Genomic DNA, 22,320 nt, shown 5'->3' with positions numbered 1-22,320 from the left:
ATCGTCAAATAAGAAAAAGACAAACAAGACTAGCCAGAGTACTAGGGGGAAATAAAAATCCATAGAAAGAACAATAGTTGACATGAAGGTAGGTTCATGTATGATGAGTGTGTACAAAGATTCCGATAGGGGGCGCCTACAATTATTCTAAAAAAAATGGGAAACGATAACAACAGGTCAATGGATTCTTACAAAAATTCAAAGAGGGTTCAGATTGGATTTATTTCGAAAACCTGCACATAAAGGCACAACAAAATTTATAGTATTTTAAAGAAAACCCCACAGATATATTTAACAGATATTTTCAAATTCAGGATGCCAAATGAGTGACTTATATAACCATACTTTTCCTATAAATGCATATTTCGAGTATACTTTCCTGATGTAAACATTGTACATACATACATAAATAAACCAAACATCAGGCGTCAAGTTTTATCAAACGGTATAAATATGAATAAAGTATCTGGGATAAATCATTTAGAAAACAACACAACGACACGAAAACATATTAGTCCTCCACAGATAGACGCACAGATTTGTAGAGGAGGATGCACTTTATTTTTAAATAAAAGGTGGTGTAGGGGTTAACACAAGTAACAGCAATCTAACACACCAAAACAAGGTATGTAGCGATCAAGCTTTAAATCCCCCAATTGAAACCTCAAGAGACTGTGATGAGATATTTTTATTTGTTTGTTATTATTTTTTTGCTATTACACCACTGTCCCAGGTTAAGGGCAGTAGTGCAGGATTGTGCTCTCCCTAGGATATTAAACCCACCATTTATGCATTCGTTTTCCAAGTCAAGAGCTTGTTTAACGAAATGAACTCAATATAGATATTGCATTCAACAAAATATGTTTTGATAGTCACACAAATGTAGACTTTTGTAATTGTAGATAAATTTAAATCCCTTTGTACGTAAAACAATTTATTATCAATGGATATCATATTACAATTCACGAATACAATTCAAATATTTGTATCAGGTAAAATCATTATCTTATGCAAAATGGTCGACAGAGGTTTTAGTAAATGGTGAGGACCATTGGAAGTATACTTTGCCATTCATACAGCTGATGTAGCTTTCTGATTGAGGTATATACATTTGAATAGATTTTACTCTTTCTTTTAGATTGATAATGTAAAACTAATGATAGATACTTTATTCTCTAAAAAGATACAAGTTTACAGAGAAACATACAATATTAATTAAAATACAATAGTTGAGGTAATCAAATGCAGGGTGTCAATGTCAAACTTTTTTTTATTGAAGAATGATCTACAGTATATACATTGTGAAATTATTACCTGTATATTCTGGGAAATTATGGCAAAGGGGTAAATAACTGCTAACAAAAGGAGTAGGTTCGGTAAGACCCCTTTTTGGCCCCAAAATAAAGCAGTTTTACAAAAGTATGAAAATGTAATTTTTTAGCTATTTACTGGAAAGTAGAATACTTCTGCTACATAAATATGGGCTGTTTTTGACGATAAAATGCACATATATCGGGTACTAGCATCATTAAGTCATGCTAAATTACTGAAATCTTCACAATTTGAGCATTTCAGTAAAATTTTAGACGGTAACCGTCTAAAATATAAGTGGCCGCATGCGTGTTCATTCATAATATTGAAATGTAAGTTGTATTTGATGATAGTACATAACATAAATAAAGGTTGAGGATGAACACGGATGCGGCCAGTTTCATCTTTGACAAAACATCTGAAAAGTGACGTTTTTTGGCATATTTGAGAGATTTTTCATATCTAAGCTTGAATCGGAGCGTTTTTATTGACTAAATCAGTTAAAATCTTTTACATAAACTAATTGAATCCATTAAGATAGACACATAAGTGTTTAAAAAGTGTCCAAAATCTGTCGTTCGATGAACCTGAAATTTGAGGCCAAAAACGGCCCTTAGCGGACCTACTCCTTTAATTGTTTGTCTTATGTATTATAAACCTAGTCTTTTTTGTCACTTCTTACATATAAAAAATTGAAAACAACACGTTTGATAATTTCTAACATCCGAAGCGCTTTTCTGGATTTACCTTCGTCAGGAACGCACAAAGCCAAACATTTGAAATCCGAAGATGTATAGTACCGAAACCGTTGAAGAGCTATATGTCAAAAATACCTAAAATTAATAGCCAAATTCATCTAAAGCCAACTTTGCCTGAGGGAGTTAAAACCTAAGTTTCTTGATAACTTAAAAATTTATAAACGGGCAAATTTAGTAAAGTTTGTTAAATCATGTCAGTGCCAAAGTACTGACTACTGAGCTGATGATGCCCTCGGGGACTGATAGCCCACCATCAGAGGTATCGACCCAGTGATGTAGGTGTAGCACCTATATTTCAACACCTACTAGTTAAATAATGTCAGTACCAAAGTACTGACTACTGAACTGATGATACCTTCGGGGACTGATAGTCCACCAGCAGAGGTATCGACTCAGTGATGTTGGTGTAGCACCTATATTTCAACACCTACTAGTCTGAAACCCGTTTGGTACGACACCATGATAGTTCATAGCCCTATTTGTCAGACACCCTTGGGTTATAGTATGAAACTGATAATTTGGACAATAGTTAATGTCTTAGGTTGTTATATTTGAAAGATTGTTTTCATCTGTTTCTAAATGTGAATTAAAGTGTAATGTCAATTTTATTTTCTGGCATCTCATATACTTGTTTTATAATTATAGTATGGAGCTAGGATATATACGTCATCTTTTGAAATCAAAACAAATTTCCTCAAAACTTTATACTACTGTACTGGAAAATATATTCTAGTTTAGATTATAAGATATTGTCAGTTTACTCAGTCAGTGTTTTAAATTTTATCGTGTGGTATAGTATAGCATACTAATGTAGCATAGCCCTGTGACCTTTTAATCTTGCATTTCATATGCAAGGTTTTATTAGTTGAAAAATATGAGGCAAAATGGTATATAGGGTAGAAAAATCAAAACTTTAAACGGATTAAAAATCACAAATCTAAGCTTGCAATTCATCAAGAACAACCGATAATTTTTTTACACACCATCTATTTTCAAAGGCTTTATTTGAAAAGTTAACTCCATGTGATAGTTTCCGCTTTCTGAAAACTATTTTTGAACGATTCTGTGTTTATAACCGCTTCTCTTCAAGTGGGTTTAGAGTTGATTCAGTCGTTTTTTTAATTGTTTCTGTGTTGGAACATATTCGCTTGACTCAATGTGTCTGACTGTACGAGATGCTAAATGATCAGGAACTGTTAGTACAATGAGCAGGATGGCAACTTTTAGAAGACAGGTATTGGTGATTATCAGTAGGTTTAGAATATAGGACAGTGGATATCATGCCATCTGTTGGGGAGATTGAAGTATCAAGAGGATATTTGTTGAACGTTTCATGAGTAAATTTTATACTTTGTTATATATTGTTGGCATGAGTGATGAATGTATCTAAACCCTTGTCACTTTTATTTCATTTCATATCCACCGCATCTGAAAATCTAAAAAAAGCAATGCAATTTAACGATTGAAGATTCGAGGAGTTGTTTTTCTACTTTGCCCATAAGCATGTCGACAATTCATGAAACCATTTTGGTTTCCATATCAGTTTCATTAACTTGTAGATCTTGATCTCATTCAAAGTTGAGAGTGTTGTTCTTAGGTACAAGCCTGAGCATTTTGACCATGCATTAAAAGGGTGGATATTGTACTGGTTGGGAGTCCCAATCTTCCTTACATGTATCAATACCATTTGCATGCGGAATCTTCGTGTAGAAGGAGAGAATGTCTAAAGAAATTAGTGTAGTGTCGGAAAGAATAGGATCCAAGGCATGCATTGTTTTTGTGATAAATCGGTTGTGTCTTTGTTGTGAGATGGCAGGTCTTCAACCTGTTGACGAAGTTAAAGATCAAAATCTGCCTGGTTTTGAAATTTCAGGTTCAAACATTCGAGACTTTTTTCATCGATAAATCATATTCGTGCATTTCTACCAGTTGTTTCTCTGCCACACGATGTTGTTGGATCAGATTCAATATATGTCGGTAGAACCTCGCATCGTCGTCACCGTCAGCCTCGTGAATATAATCAGATTAATTCACGATGTTCACAGCACTGCATGTTTAATGACGATATTGTTGTTGGATCTTGATTTGTTTAGTGCAGTTCGGTCTTTATATGTTATAAGATTGTCAAAAAGTTTATTGTTTTCCCTGGAAATGTCTAACAGGCAGAAGACAGAAAACAGATGCCTGAGCTACATGATATTATGGATTCACAGGGGACACAGATTTTTCAGGGAGTTTGAAGCATAAACTTTTGCACACAAAGTGTTGGGAAATGAAGCTGTAATTTTAACAGTTCAACATTTTCCGGATTGTAAATATACTTGCCCACTTGCTCTACCAATGACTTCCTTTGATTTATCTGAGGCTCTTAGTATACCCTTTCTTTACATGTGTTTCAAGAGTATACTTCCCTTATGTATACATGAATACACCAAACAACAGGCGTTTATCCAATACATTATATTTCATCAATACACTGTTGTGAAATTGAATAAATGTGACTAAAAGTATCTGGGTTTGATAATATAACTTAGAAAGCAGCTCAACGACACAAAAATTGGTCCTCTACAGATAAACACACAGATTTGTAGATGAAGATATACTTTTTTCCAAATAAAAAGGTGGTGTGGGGGGTAAATACAAGTTACAGCAATCTTAACACATTTAAACTTGAAAAATATGTAGCGGTCAAGCTCTTAAACTTGAGAATCAAGACACTGTGATGAGTGATTTTTATTTCTTTGTTTCCTTTTACACCACTGTTCAAGGTTAAGTAAGGGTTGTGCTCTCTCAAGCATGGTTAAACCCATTACATTTTATGTAAGTCAAAAGCTGGTCTTACAAAATTGAACTCTATTTTAGTCATGGATAGATTACCCCGTATCCTTTGTTTTTCTATCAATATAAATAGAGCATTTAAACTAATATTTTGAATATTTAAACAAGTGTAGATTTCTTTTGTTCATAAATTTAAACCTCCGTGTACACATGAAAAAGTAATATAAATGAATATCATATTACTATTCATAAATTTTAGTTAAAGATGACGTTAAATTAAATCAGGTAAAAACCATTATCTTATTCAAAATGGTCGACCAAGATATTAGTAATAAGTGAAAGAACATAATTTCACCTAGACATACAGCTGATCTGTCTTTCTGTCTGAGGTATGTTTTAGATAGATGAGGTAAAAAGGGAAAATTGTTATCTTCGTATTCTGGAAATGGGGGCTTGTTGTCTGTTTATTGGAAATCTGTTAAAAATTTATGTTGTTTGCCCTAAAAATAAACTTTTTTTTCTTCTTCTAATTTTGTTGTCAATATAATGGCTTGTATATTTGGATTGATCACAAAGGCTGCATTTCTTTCTAACCAAAATATATTTTTTATTTTCTAAAATAAATCAAGACTGACATTCAAATTTGGAACTATCAGGCAACACGTATTGTGGAAAAATACGAAGTGCCAAGTTTTGAAATTCCAACAAGCAAAACACCTTAATATTCAAATTCCGATTCATTTTTGCATAAACAGTAATCGAGTCGAACCAAATAGAAGACACTGTAGTGCGCACATCGAGCGTTGATATCTTCAAAGCTGCTCTCGAGCACCGTCAATGAACCGACGACACTCTCTCTGTCGTTGTATAAATGTCATTATTAGTATCCACAACGTACTCATATACAGATGGAGACAGATACATACAAGATTTACCCATAGTCATTCACTTTGTATCTATAAAATCAGACACAAAGAAAAAGAAATGAAAATTGAGCAATTTGAAGCAAATGAAGTATAAGTCAAAGGACGCTAAAATAGAGATATTGTTAAATTCAACTATAGTTATCAAGTCCCTTGATTTATGAAATTGGGGTGATTTTGATTTAGCAATTCATACATTTACGTGTGTAAAATATAAAGGTAGGTTCATGTATGATGATAGTCCGAGATTACTCTGACGTCTAACGGCTGTTTTGCTAGACAAGCTGGGGTCGTGGGAAAATAACCGTTGGACGTCAGAGTAATATCGGACTAGTATGATGAGTGCGTCCAAAGGTTCGGATAGGGGGCGTCTAAAATATTTTCTGCAAAATTAAGAAACGATAACAACAAATCAATGGAATCTTTCTAAATACAGAGAAGGTTCAGATTGAATTTATTTCGAAAAACTGCATATAAAGGCACATAAAATATATAGCATTTGAAATTAAATGTGGAATTTGTCCATATGGGACACAAATGATGCCCTGCTTGCATATAATGTTATAAAGGGACATAACGCAAGAACTGTATAATTTATACAACCCAAATTTGTACTTCATCTGAGTTTTGTGGTAATAAGCATTGTATATACGTTTCATAACATTCAGTTGAGGCAAACTTACGTTAGAAATAGGAAAGGAAATATCCAGCATTTTTCCCGTTTGTTTAAGAGCATAACTCTAAAACAGTAAAAGTAACACACCCAAAATTCACACTTGATCTGCATTTTATGATAAAAAGTATTGTGTATAAGTTTCATAACATTTTGTTGAGGTAAACTAAAGGAAGAAAATAGAACGAAACAATTAGCAATTTTTCATTTGTAAATGGGCATAGCTATATAATGGTACAAGTGACGCCACCAAATTCAAAATTGATATGTGTTTTCTGTTCATAAGCATTGGGTGTAAGTTTCATAACATTTTGGTTGTGGCAAACTAAAGTTAGAGAACGGAAACCAATTTTGGGTCGTTCGTACGGACCTACAGACGGACAAGGGTTAAACTAAATACTTTGTCCTCTAAAGATATACACAAACAAATCAGTAGATGTACATTACTTTTGAATACAAGGTGGTATTGGGGTAAACACAAGTTACAGTAATCTAACACACCAAAACAAGATATGTAGCGATCAAGCTTTAGATTTCTCCCCAAATGGAGCCTCAAGAGACTGTTTTGAGATATTTTTGTTTGTTTGTTTTCTTCTAAATCGATTTATGAATTTTGAACAGCGGTATACTACTGTTGCATTTTTTTGCTATTATTTTTTTTTTTATTATAAAATAATATCTTTATTGCACTTTTCTTTGCTGTTGTTACAAATTACTCGACCTACAGCAGTTGGCCGAGTATCCCTGTGAATTATTCACTGGATAACTTTTTTGCTATTATTATGTTTTGCTATTACACCACTGTCCCAGGTTAAGGGCAGTAAGATAGGACTGTGCTCTCCCGGGGTATTAAGCCCACCATTTTATGCGTTCGTATTCCAAGTCAGGAGCTGGTTTAACGAAATAAACTCAATATAGATATTGCATTCAACAAAATATTTTTTATATTCACACAAATTGTGTAGACTTTTGTAGATGTAGATAAGTTTAAATCCCTTTGTACGTAAAACAATTACTTATCAATGGATATCATATTACAATTCACAAATACAATTTAGATATTTGTGCTAACATATATCAGGTAAAATATTTATCTTATGCAAAATGGTCGACACAGATTTTATTAAAACGTGAGGAAAATTGGAGGTAGACTTTGCTATTCATACAGCTGATGTAGCTTTCTGTTTGAGGTATATACGTATACATGTTAATAGATTTGACCTCTTCCTTTACATGGATAATGTAAAACTAATGATATATACTCTGTTCTCAAAAATCTAGATACAAGTTTACAGAGAAACATATACTATAAATCAAAATACAATAGTTTAGGTAAACAAATGCAGGACGTTAATGTCAAACTTTTTTTTTATTGAAGAATGATCTACAGGATAGACAATGTGAAATTATTACCTGTATATTCTGGGAAATTATGGCAAAGGGGTAAATAACTGCTAACAAAAGGAGGAGGTTCGGAAAGTCCCCTTTTTGGCCCAAATATAAAGCAGTTTTACAAAAGTGTGAAAATGTAATTTTTTTTAGCTATTTACTGGAAAGGAGAATGCTTCTGCTACATAAATATGGGCTGTTTTTCACAATACAATGCACATATATCGGGGACTAGCATCATTAAGTCATGCTGAATTACTGAAATCTTTACAATTTGAGCATTTCAGTTAAATTTTAGACGGTGACCGTCTAAAATGTAAGTGGCCGCATGCGTGTTCATTCATAATATTGAAATGTAAGTTGTATTTGATGATATTACATAACATAAATAAAGGTTGAGGATGAACACGGATGCGGCCAGTTTCATCTTTGACAAAACATCTGAAAAGTGACGTTTCTTGGCATATTTGAGAGATTTTTCATATATAAGTTTGAATCGGAGCGTTTTTAATAACTAAATCAGTTAAAATCTTTTACATAAACTAATTGAATCCATTAAGATAGACACTAAAGTGTTTAAAAAGTGTCCAAAATCTTTCGTTCGATGAAAATGAAAGGAGTAGGTCCGGTAAGGGCCGATTTTGGCCCAAAATTTCAGTTTCATCTAACGAGATATTTAGGACACTTTTTAAACACTTAAGTGTCTATTTCAATTGATTCGATTAGTTTATGTTAAAGATTATAACTGATTCAGTCATTAAAAACGCTCCGATAGAAGCTTAAATATGAAAAATCTATCAAATATGCCGAAAAACGTCACTTTTCAGATGGTTTTCGTCAAAAATGAAAGTGGCCGCATCCGTGTTCATCCTCAACCTTTATATATGTTATGTATTATCATCAAATACAACTTAATCTTCAATATTATGAATGAACACGAATGCGGCCACTTTCATTTAAGACGGAAACCGTCTAAAATTTAACCAAAATGCTATAATTGTGATGATTTCAGTAATTTAGCATGACTTTATGATACTAGTACACGATATATGTGCATTGTATTGTCAAAAACAGCACATATTTATTTAGCAGAAGCATTCTACTTTCCAAAAAATAGCTTAAAGATTACATTTTCACAATTTTGCAAAACTGCTTAATTTTGGGGCCAAAAAGGGGTCTTACTGAACCTACTCCTTTGAGACCAAAATCGGCCCTTAGCGGACCTACTCCTTTAATTGTTTGTTTTATGTATTTTAAACCTAGTCTTTTTTTGTCACTTCTTACATAAACACACACAAAAAGGTTCGAAACCATTATACACATGTTTTGTTGACTTTAGAAGAGCTTTTGATACGGTTAATCATACAGGACTGTTTTATAAACTTAGTAAAATTGGAGTAGGAACTCATTTTTATAATATAACCAAAAGTATGTATTCTAATAACATACTATGTATAAAAACACGAAACATGTTAACTTCAGACTTTAGATCATATATTGGAGTAAGACAAGGAGATAATCTTAGCCCAAGTCTCTTTAAAATATTTATAAATGATTTTAAATCTTTATTAGATGAAACCTGTGACCCAGTATTGCTATCAAATGTTTCATTAAATTGTCTTCTTTATGCTGACGATCTTGTACTGCTTTTTGAATCTAAAAAAGGCTTACAGAATGCATTAAATGAGCTAGAAATCTATTTTCAACATTGGGGGTTAAAAGTTAATTTAAAAAAAACAAAGTCTGTAGTTTTTAATACATCTGGCCGTATTAAAGATGCACAGCTTTCATATAAAGACACGTTTATCCAAAGTACCCAAAATTATACTTATCTTGGCGAAACTTTTAGTGCATCTGGCAGCTTTTCAGAAGCCAAAAACATGTTATATAAAAAAGGCTTAAAAGCATTCTTTAAATATACAAAATATTTACTAATTATAAACCTAATATCTCCACTCTAATGCACATTTTTGATCACACAGTGAAACCTGTATTATTATATGGTTCAGAAATATGGGGTTGTTTTAATTCAAAAAAGTTAAATAATAGCACAGAACTAAATTATTTCTATAGATTGTGTAAAGATCTAAAAAATGAAAAAGTGCATCTAAAATTTTGCAGATTTTCATTAGGAGTGAATAAACACGCAACAAATTTAGTCATATTTGGCGAATTAGGTCGTTATCCTCTAAAGATAGATATTTAACAAACATGATTAAATATTGGAAAAGAATTCATGTTAAAAATAATATTTTATTAACAAATGCATACTCTCTCTCAAATACATTATCTAAAGCTGGGAAGAATTGTTGGGCTAGTAATATTGATGCTATCTTAAAATTACTTGATTTAAAAGAGTATCAGGTGCTCTCATCTAAAATAAACATTAGAAATATGGTAAAAAAGAAATTAAATTTAAAGTATTGCAGCATATGGAAGAAAGAATTATTTAATGATAAAAGACAAAATAAGACCTCTGGAAATAAACTTAGAACTTATCGATTATTTAAACCAAATTTTAATTTTGAGCCTTACTTATTGAAATTACCATATATTCAAAGATGTGTTCTAACAAAATTTAGAATTGGAGCTCACAAACTTGAAATAAAAAAGGTCGTTACTTTAATATCAAACTAGAAAATAGAATATGCAAACTCTGTAATGAGGAAATAGAAGATGAGATGCATTTTCTTTCAACATGTAAAACTTTGGATAATGTTAGAAATCCCTTTCTAAGCTAAATATATAGTAAAAATAAAAATATTTCAAAACTTTATAACAAATCTCTTTTTATTTGGCTAATGGGAAATGAAGATAAAAACATTTTGATAATAATTTGTCAATTACTAGAGGCTCTAAATATAAACAGAAATACAATTTTAAATTAGATTTCTCTATATAAAGATATATAAATGATATGTAAGATCAAATATGCATTTACATTAGTTATTTCTTTTACATTTGATAGATTATTAGTGTTCTATGAGGTGTGCTGTCCAATAAAGGGACCAGAGTAACAAACAATTGGTCATATTATATTATATATTTTTATTATTGCAAATTGCCTACTTCATTTGCTTTAATATTTTATATCAATCAATTAAATCAAAATCAATCAAATTATGTACTTTGTTAAACCTATTTTTAATTTACATTATGTCTGAAAATTATATTGTGATTATTCTGCTCATTTTGGGCGTCGTGATTGGCAAATAAAATATTTGTTTGTTTGTTTATAAAAAATTGAAAACTACACGTTTGATAATTTCTTGCGTCCGAAGCGCTTTTCAAAGCCAAACATTTGAAATCCGAAGATGTATAGTACCGAAACCGTTGAAGAGCTATATGTCATAAATAGCTAAAATAAATAGCCAAATTCATCTAAAGCCAACTTTGCCTGAAGGAGTTGAAACCTTAGTTTCTTGATAATTTAAAAATTTATCAACGGACAAATTTAGTAAAGTTTGTTATGGCAGTACCATAGTACTGACTACTGAGCTGGTGATACCTTCGGGGACTGATAGAGCACCAGCAGATGTATTGACCCAGTTATGTAAAATATTGAAAACCATACGTTTAATAATTTCTTGCGTCCGAAGCGCTTTTCTGGATTTACCTTCATCAAGAACGCTGAAAGCCAAACATTTGAAATCCGAAGATGTAAAAGTAACGAAACCGTTGAAGAGCTATGTGCCAAAAAAACCTAAAATAAATAGCCAAATTCATCTAAAGACAACTTTGCCCGAGGGAGTCGAAACCTTAGTTTCTTCATAATTTAAAAAATTTCTAAACGGGCAAATTGAGTAAAGTTTGTTAAATCATGTCAGTGCCAAAGTACTGACTACTGAGCTGATGATACCCTCGGGGACTGATAGTCCACCAGCAGAGGTATCGAGTCGGGACTCGACCCAGTGATGTAAAAAAATTGAAAACAACACGTTAAATAATTTCATGCGTCCGTAGCGCTTTTCTGGATTTACCTTCATCAGGAACGCTCAACGCCAAACATTTGAAATCCGAAGATGTATAAGTACTGTTGAAGAGCTATTTGTCAAAAATACCTAAAATGAATAGCCAAATTCATCTAAAGCCAACTTTGCTTGAGGGAGTTGAAACCTAAGTTTTTTGATAACTTAAAAATTTATAAACGGGCAAATTTAGTAAAGTTTGTTAAATCATGTCAGTGCCAAAGTACTGACTACTGACCTGATGATACCCTCGGGGACCGATAGCCCACCATCAGAGGTATCGACCCAGTGATGTAGGTGTAGCACCTATATTTCAACACCTACTAGTCTGAAACCCGTTTGGTACGACACCATGATAGTTCAAAGCCCTATTTGTCAGACACCCTTGGCTTATAGTATGACACTGATAATTTGGACAATAGTTAATGTCTTAGGTTGTTATATTTGAAAGATTGTTTTCATCTGTTTCTACATGTGAATTAAAGTGTAATGTCAGAGCATATTTTATTTTCTGGCATCTCATATACTTGTTTTATAATTATAGTATGGAGCTAGGATATATACTTCATCTTTTGAAATCAAAACAAATTTCCACAAAACTTTATACAACTGTACTGGAAAATATATTCTAGTTTAGATTATAAGATATTGTCAGTTTACTCAGTCAGTGTTTTAAATTTTATCGTGTGGAATAGTATAACATAATAATGTAGCATAGCCCTGTGACCTTTTAATCTTGCAGTTCATTTGCAAGGTTTAATTAGTTGAAAAATATGAGGCAAAATGGTATATATGGTAGAAAAATCAAAACTTTAAACGGATTAAAAATCTAAGCATGCAATTCATCAAGAACATCTAATGATTTTTTACACACCAAAAGTAATTAACTCCTCTATTTTCAAAGGCTTTATTTAAAAAATTAACTCCATGTGATAGTTTCCGCTTTCTGAAAACTATTTTTGAACAATTCAGTGTTTATAACCGCTTCTCTTCAAGTGGGTTTAGAGTTGATTCAGTCGTTTTTTTAATTGTTTCTGTGTTGGAACATATTCGCTTGACTCAGAGTGTCTGACTTTACGAGATGCTCATAGATCAGGAACTGTTAGTACAATGAGCAGGATGGCAACTTTTAGAAGACAGGTATTGGTGATTATCAGTAGGTTTAGAATATAGGACAGTGGATATCATGCCATCTGTTAGGGAGATTGAAGTATCAAGAGGATATTTGTTTAACGTTTCATGAGTAAATTTTATACTTTGTTATATATTGTTGGCATGAGTGATGAATGTATTTAAACCCTTGTCGCTTTTATTTCATTTCATATCCACCGCATCTGAAAATCTAAAAAAAGCAATGCAATTTTACGATTAAAGATTCAAGGAGTTGTTTTTCTACTTTGCCCATAAGCATGTCGGCAATTCATGAAACCATTTTGGTTTCCATATCAGTTTCATTAACTTGTAGATTTTAATCTCAATCAAAGTTGAGAGTGTTGTTCTTAGGTACAAGCCTGAGCATTTTGACCAGGCATTAAAAGGGTGGATATTGTACTGATTGGGAGTCCCAATCTTCCTTACATGTATCAATACCATCTACATGCGGAATATTCGTGTAGAAGGAGAGAACGTCTAAAGAAATTAGTGTAGTGTCGGAAAGAATAGGATCCAAGGCCTGCATTGTTTTTGTGATAAATCGGTTGTGTCTTTGATGTGAGATGGCAAGTCTTCAACCTTGTTGACGAAGTTAAAGATCAAAATCTGCCTGGTTTTGAAATTTCAGGTTCAAACATTCGAGATTTGTTCATCGATAAATCATATTCGTGCATTTTTACCAGTTGTTTATTTGCCACAAGGTGTTGTTGGATCAGAGTCAATATATGTCGGTAGAACCTCGCATCGTCGTCACCGTCAGCCTCGTGAATATAATCAGATTTATACACGATGTTCACAGCAATGCATGTTTAATGACGATATTGTTGTTGGATCTTGATTTGTTTAGTGCAGTTCGGTCTTTATAGGTTATAAGATTGTCAAAAAGTTTATTGTTTTCCCTGGAAATGTCTAAGAGGCAGAAGACAGTAAACAGATGCATGAGCTACATGATATTATGGATTTACAGGAGACATAGATTTTTCAGGGAGTTTGAAGCATAAACTTTTGCACACAAAGTGTTGGGAAATGAAGCTGTAATTTTAACAGTTCAACATTTTCCGGATTGTAAAAATACTTGCCCACTTGCTTTACCAATGACTTCCTTTGATTTATCTGAGGCTCTGAGCATACCCTTTCTTTACATGTGTTTCAAGAGTATACTTCCCTTATGTATACATGAATACACCAAACAACAGGCGTTTATCCAATACATTATATTGCATCAATACACTGTTGTGAAATTGTATAAATGTGACTAAAAGTATCTGGGTTTGATAATATAACTTAGAAAGCAGCTCAACGACACAAAAACAGATGGGTCCTCTACAGATAAACACACAGATTTGTAGATGAAGATATACTTTATTTCGAAATAAAAAGGTGTTGTGGGGGTAAACACAAGTTACAGCAATCTTAACACATTTAAACTTGAAAAATATGTATCGATCAAGCTCGAAAACTTGAGTCCAAGACACTGTGATGAGTGATTTTTCTTTGTTTGTTTGCTATAACACCACTGTCAGTGTCCAAGGTTAAACAAGGGTTATACTCTCACAAGCTGTTTAACCCCGTTTCATGCATTCTGATCTCAAGTCAGAAGCTGGTCATACAAAAATTAACTAATTGTCATGGATAGATTACCCCATATCCTTTCTTTTTCTATCAATATAAATAGAGCATGTAAACTAATATTTTGAATATTGTGTAGAGATCTGTTGTTCATAAATTTAAATCACTGTGTACACAATGAAAATTTATTATCTATGAATATCATATTACAATGCACACATGTCATTTTGATATTTATGTTAACCTATATAAGGTAAAAACATTATCTTATTCAAAATGGTCGACCAAGATATTAGTAATAAGTAATGGAACATAATTTTTCCTAGACATAATGCTGATCTGTCTTTCTGTTTGAGGTATAAATATTTTAATAGATTTTGCCCCTCCATTTTATAATGACGAGGTAAAATGGGGAAATTGTTATCTGATTATTCTGGAAATGGAAAAATTGTTATCTGTTTATTGTTCGACATGTTAACTACAGAATAGCAAGGAATAACTAAAGTTAATCAGGACAGTACACATAAACAGCTTAATAGAATTACGAAGTGTGTGTCTCTAACACGAATGGATCAACGCTACAAAAAGTAACGGGTAAATTTCTAAAAAAATGATATAAATCAAGAATAGGTTTCTAATTATGCCATTTCATGTATTTTATAACAATTACAAGAATATTAATAATATAATTGTGTTAGTAATAGTGCAACTAATCAAACGTAGTGAAACAAATAAATCCTGTGCACATAGTTGCTTTAAATTAAAATCCTACAATTAATGAACTGGTTGATTGATTATCATTACTTTTACATACGAATAGACAATAAAAAAAATAGAATCACAGCTACAAGCGACAAGACACAAAACAATATCTTATCAGAATTATCAAAAAACTTCGTTACTAAATTCATGAACAATGGATAAACAAATATCGGGACACGTCTCATACTAATGCGAATTCACACTCAGCAAAATAGTCATACTTTACTTTTACATACGAATAGACAATAACAAAATAAAATCACAACTACAAGCGATAAGACACAAAACAATATCCTATCAGAATTACAAATAAAGCTTCGTAACTAAATACATGAACAATGGATAAACAAATATCGGGACACGTCTCATACTAATACGAATTCACACACAGCAAAACAGTCATATTCGGGGATAGGTCACGTCCAGTACTTAAAAGACCAGACGACGTAAATGCTAAACCACAACCTAAGAGTTGGAAAATATGTCCTAAGTTATTTTAGACACAGACACATCGTATGGATCAACCAATTCGTGATTGTCCATATAATTTACGGAGTGTAGTTTTTAACCTTTCCTCCTCTTAACTTTGTTGGAGCAGTTTATGCATAAGGAGCACACACCTGTATATGAAGGCCGTTTAGTGTGAACATGCACGAGCATAACGTATCAATTGACATATGTAAACAGCATACGAGGGGGGCAGAGAGTAATGTTACTGCTGAGAAATGGGAAATTGATAACTGGGACGTTGAAATCGTCCCGTTTGTAATAGATTTAAGTGTGAAGTCGTCCATCTGTGTCAATATTGAGGAAATCAAGGTATGTAGCAGTCCTTCTAGTATCAGTAGTATCCTTAAATTCAAGGTCACTGGAATATATAAGATGTAAGTTCTTGCTAAAATATGGGTTATTCAGCGATAGGACATCATCAATATATATTTGAAAGTAAAATTAAAGAACATCGCAAAGTGCTTTTTCTTTTTGTCTTTTAGAAGGTTCTGAATGAATTCTGCTTCATTCGAGAACAAAAACAAATCGCATTAAAAAAGTAGTCGTGCACAATTAGTATCCATTGGAATACCGAATGTCTATGGAAATATCTATCCTACAAACTCAACAAATATATTTTCAATAAAAGTACAGCATTTAATTTGATAATATCATATTCAGTACATTTTCTTGTAGAATCAATGTGGTTCTTCACATAATAACTTTATCATTATCAAAATGCTCGACTGATAATTGGTTTTCACAAACGAGGGGAGGGGTAACACAATGATGTAATAATAGATTATTATGACACGCTGTTTTGCTATTTATTCTTACTTCAAGATATCTCATAAACTTTATAAGATATCCTATATAGTTTATAAGATATCTTATATAGTTTATAAGATATCTTATATAGTTTATAAGAAATCTCATATAATTTATTAAATATCTTATATATTTTTCTTTATAAGATATCTCGTAAACTATATAAGATATCTGATAATCTATATGAGATATCTTATAAATTATATAATATATCTTATAAACTATATAAGATATCTTATAAATTATATAAGATATCTTATAAATTATATAAGATATCTTATATAAAAACTGTTTATAAGATGTCTCATATACTTTATAAGATATCTTATAAACTTTAGAAGATGTCTTATAAAGTATATAAGATATCTCATAAATTTTAGGAGATATCTTATATAACATTAAAGATATCTTATATAATATATTAGATATCTTATATAATATATTAGATATCTCATATAATATATAAGATAGCTTTTATATCATAGGAGATATATTATATATTATAGGAGATATCTTATATAGTTTATATGATATCTCCTAAAGTTTATAACATATACCCTAAAGTTCATAAGATATCTCATAAATTTATCAGATATCTTATATAATTGTCTTTATAAGATATCTCATGATCTATATAAGATATCTTATTAACTATATGAGATATCTAGAAACTATATCAGATATCTTATTAACTATATAAGATATCTTATAAACTATATAAGATATCTTATAAACTATATAAGATATCTTATAAACTATATAAGATATCTTATAAATTATATAAGATATCTTATATAAAAATTGTTTATAAGATATCTCATATACTTTATAAGATATCTCATATACTTTATAAGATATCTTATAAACTTTAGAAGATATCTTATAAAGTCTTTAAGATATCATATGATTTTTATGAGATATCTTTTATAACATTAAAGATATCTTATTTAACATTAAAGATATCTCATTTAACATTAAAGATTTGTTATATAACATTAAAGATATCTCATATAACATTAAATATATATTATATAATATATGAGATATCTTATAAAAATGAATTTATATAAGATACATTATATATTAAAGGAGATATCTTATATATTATATAAGATATCTTATATATTATATAAGATATCTTATATATTATAGGAGATATCTTATATATTATAGGAGATATCTTGAAATTCGAATAAATAACATAACGGCTTGCCATAGATTATAGTTGAGATGACCAATGATAATCTGTTTATCGCTATTTTACCTATGACGACGTTGTCAATTTCATGTCAATTTCATTAGAAACGCTGCGTGCCCCCTTAGTTTCTAGCGATAATTTTTAATATCGCTCGACTCCTCTGAGAAAGGAATTTATCAGTCAGTAAGATCAAAGTAAAATTCGTAAAATAGCAAAAAATTGTCATTATCACTGACATTGACATTATCAATATAAACATAAGGAGATGTGGTATGATTGCCTGTGGGACAACTTTCCATCAGAGACACGAATGGCACGGAAATTAACGACTTAAGGTTATCGTATAGCTTTTAACAATTAAGAGACCCAATACCGTATAGTCAGCTTAAAATAGCTAAAAAATGACAAATGATTAATAAATTAAAACGAGAAAACTAATAGCTTAATTTATGTGCAAAACAATGAACGCTAAATATGATATACATTAACAAAAAGTAAATTCACAAAAAATTCCGAGAAAAATTCAAAACGAAAAGTCCCTAACAAGTGGCAAAAAATCAAAAGTTCAAACACATCAAACGAATGGACGACAACTGTCTTATTTCTGATTCGGTGCATGCATTTTCTTATGTAGAAAATGGTGGATTAAATCTGGTTTTATAGCTAGCTTAACTTCTCACTTCTCAAATTGTTATTTGATAACAACTACGTATTCCTGACTTGATACAGGACATTTTCAGAAAAAATGAGGGGTGAACCTCGTTTGAAGGCAATTCAAACGTCTCACTTAATCGCAATGTTAAAAATGCAGCTAAAAATGGCAAAATTACATGTAAACAGTAAAAGTAATGTTTATAAAACACCACAATAGTCTTTTAACTGTGAGAAAATTCTCAGCTATCGCTCTTCGATAAAAAAAAAAAAAATCATAAAAATACTGAACTCCGAGGAAAATTCCAAACGGAAAGTCCCTAATCAAATAGCAAAATCAAATGATAAAACACATCAAACGAATGGACAACAACAGTCATATTTCTGACTTGGTACAGGCATTTTCAAATTTACAAAATGGTGGATAAAATCTGCTATTAAAGCGCTAAACATCTCACTTGTATGGCAGTCTCATCAAAATTCATCGATAAGATTGTATCCGAGAAACTCCCTCTTGTTTCCAAAACGATACATGGTTAATAAAAATAGTGACTGATTTGATCTTAAATAAACACCAAATAAACTACATTGTACTTGTCGGATAAAATACAAGAAACAACTAAAGCCAATTTACAATTTATGTATTTGTTTAGGTCATGGCAACAAGTAAAAATGTGTCACGCGGACCGTCTCAACAACCTCCCTTTCGCTCAAATAAAACAGAATGTGACACACATGGTCAACAGCTCAGGAAGTACTGCAAAAGTCATTTAATGCCTTGCTGTGATGAATGCATTTCGAAAAGCCATTCAAAATGTTCTGGGATAACAAGTTTAGCAAGTATAGTGGAAAAGACCAAGATTGAAAAATCAAAAGAATCTGTAGGAAAAGATATAAACTCTATCTTACAGTTCTTGGATAAAATGGTTAACAACAAATCAGAAAACATACAAAGAGGAGAAAAACAATACCAAAGCATCAAGGAATCAATCAGAGAATTTAAGATGGAAATCAATAAACATTTGGACAAATTGGAGAAGAAATTATGCAAAGAAGCGGATACCATATGGGGGCAGGAAAAATCAAAATTAACAGATTTCATTAAGGAAATTGAAGAACAAAAGAAAAGATTAAATGAAATGCAAGATGAATTACGTACAGTTCAAGAACATACTTCAAAACTTCAATCATTTCTAGGATTACATCAGATTGAACAACAAGTTCATCAATGTCAACGATATGTTGACGAACAGAATGAGACGGTTAGAGAGGTTGACATCAAGTTAAAGCAAAATGATGAGATACAGATATTAAGCAAAGTACAATCACTAACGTCCTTAGGAGAAGTGAATGTTGATGAAACCGAAATAACATTGAGGAAAGAAGCAAGTTTTGATAGGGAAGGACAAGTAGAATTACAATACCAACCAAACATAAATAACATGACAATGACTATTGAAACAAAGATACCGATTAACGTAAAGAGTTTTATAACAATCAGTGACATGATTTGTCTGTTGGATGGAAGAATTATAGTAGTTGAACACAGGGGTAACGTTAGTGTACTTACTTCAGATGGGAAACTTCAGAAACAACTTCCTGTTGATATAGATGGAGCTCGGAATGTCACACTGATCAAACAGGACACTATTGCTGTAACTTACCCCGTTCAGAAAACCATTTGGATGATCAATATAGAGAATGAAACAACAACCAAAGTTAAATTAGACAAACGATGTTTTGGTTTATCTTTCTCCAATAATGCCCTTGTTGTAGGTTTAGGCAAGAATGAAATCCGTATCATAGACTTGGAAGGAAATACACTGAAGTCAATAGAAGTTCTGTCTGAATCACCCATTTCGTATCTTGTTCAATGGAAAGACAGAGTTATATATGGTGACCGGGATGGCAAAGCGGTAAACTGCATTGACCGATCTGGAAAACAGATCTGGCAATATCAACAGGATAAGTTTGGACCAAGAGGACTATGTACAGATACTTATGGCAACATTTTTGTAGCAGACCCTGCTTCTAATCGATTAATAGTTATATCAAAGGATGGACAGGAGAGCAAAGTACTGATTAGCGAAGAGGAAGGAATGAAATTGCCTATCTGTATTTGTTTAAATGAGTCATCTGGTTTTATTAGTAATACCTTACTAGGAGGCATCTGCATTGTAAAATTCAATATTTCATATGAATAAACATTTGCACTGAAATCATGTCAGAACATGAATTATAGAATAATTTAGAATGCAGACTACTCTTAGCATCTTTATAGAAGACGAATTGATAAGAACTTTGTACACAAGTATAGATGTGGAAAATAGTGTAGTAACAATTGAAAATAAATCACAGTGTTTTATTGTTTCCCGAAATCTATATATGGACGTCCATCAAAATTCAATTCTGTGGAATGTTTAGAATAGTTATCAAAGGTACCAGGATTATAGTTAAGTACGCCAGACGCGCGTTTCGTCTACATAAGACTCATCAGTGACGCTCATATGAAAATATTTATTAAGCCAAACAAGTACAAAGTTGAAGAGCATTGAGGATCCAAAATTCCAAAGAGTTGTGCTAAATAGGGTTAAGGTAATCTATGCCTTGGATAAAAAAAAATCCTTAGTTTTTCGAAAAATACAAAGTTTTGTAAACAGGAAATTTATAAAAATGTCCACATTATTGATATTCATGTCAACACCGAAGTGTTGACTACTGGGATGGTGATACCTTCGGGGACGAAACGTCCACCAGCAGTGTCATCGACCCAGTGGTGTAAATAGTTATCAAAGGTACCAGAATTATAATTTAGTACGCCAGACGCGCATTTCGTCTACAACTCGGGGATTGTGTCAAAACGAACACATGACCTCTACATGTACCATTACTGAAATATCTATAATATATTGCAAACTTGCCATCAACTAAAATATATAAAATCAAAATACAAAGGAACTTATCAAAATATACCAAAGAAACACGACAATTTTAAACAATCTTTTAACTCTAAGGATCTACTGGAATACATACATAAGGTGACATGTACTTCATCTTGAATGTTGTCTTACTGTCGTTCTGTACGTGTGAAAGACATTCGTATTTAAAATTACTATAAGTAAAGCATTTGCTTGGATTAACTGGTGACTAGAAATTTCCGATGACGTATTTCGATGTCCTTTTGTATACAGTTAACCGACATAGTCGTATTTATGATAAATGTGGAGTATTTAGACCTCTTCGTAGAATATTTCAATACCAAACATTACAAACTGACGAGAATCTGAAAAGACCAAAATTTGTGCTCAACTAGTAAGGCTGAGCACATATTTTACTTGACAAGACTAGAAATAATCTCGATAGTACTTAACTGTTATAAACTGTACTCGAATATAATATCACCTTTACTTTATTAATCTTAATCCTTACTTGAAAATCTTGTTAGAGTCTGCATGAAAAAGGTTTTGACAAATTCTTGACCAGTCTCGACTAATCTCGACTCAGTCCCGTCCAGTATGGACCGGTATTGACCTGTCGCAACATGTCTAGATCCAGTCTTGAACTTGAGATTTAGTTTTGACTGTTCTGAGAGACCAGTCGAGTACAGTAAAGTACAGTTAAGAACTGTCGAGATGATATTAAGTCTTGTCAAGAAAACCCTGTGCTCGAGCACAACATATGGTATTCTTATACTCTGAGCAGTTTGCAGTGAAGGTCACGAACAGTCTACTAGAGTGGAACCCGGGGTAAACTTTCTTTAAAGGTCATCAGCTTTTATGACCACAAACCAACAAATGATGACAATTTTATGAATAATAGGAGGTTTTCCATACACAATTAGTCATAGAGCATTAGCTGATAGGAAAAAAAT

At 31.9% G+C, this 22,320-nt stretch overlaps 1 protein-coding gene across 2 annotated transcripts; it reads left to right on the top strand.

Moving 5' to 3' along the window:
* Positions 1 to 988: 988 nt before the first annotated feature.
* LOC143058586 (uncharacterized) lies at positions 989 to 20,819 on the top strand. 2 transcript variants are annotated; one of them, XM_076232066.1, is made up of 2 exons: positions 989 to 1,101; positions 19,103 to 20,819. In XM_076232066.1, the coding sequence occupies exon 2, from the start codon at positions 19,106 to 19,108 to the stop codon at positions 20,651 to 20,653; it is 1,548 nt and encodes a 515-aa protein (XP_076088181.1). In that variant the 5' UTR covers positions 989 to 1,101; positions 19,103 to 19,105; the 3' UTR covers positions 20,654 to 20,819. The 2 variants fall into 2 exon arrangements, with proteins under 2 accessions (XP_076088181.1, XP_076088178.1); XM_076232063.1 differs by lacking the exon at positions 989 to 1,101 and adding an exon at positions 14,782 to 14,877.
* Positions 20,820 to 22,320: the final 1,501 nt, after the last annotated feature.

This window comes from Mytilus galloprovincialis, chromosome 14 (genome assembly GCF_965363235.1).
Source record: "Mytilus galloprovincialis chromosome 14, xbMytGall1.hap1.1, whole genome shotgun sequence".
Classification (NCBI taxonomy): Eukaryota; Metazoa; Mollusca; class Bivalvia; order Mytilida; family Mytilidae; genus Mytilus; species Mytilus galloprovincialis.
This window is presented reverse-complemented; position numbering and strand designations above follow the sequence as displayed.

Bases quoted from the DNA above. Each gene is read 5' to 3' on its own strand.
- LOC143058586 (XM_076232066.1), top strand. From the start codon at position 19,106: ATGGCAACAAGTAAAAATGTGTCACGCGGACCGTCTCAACAACCTCCC.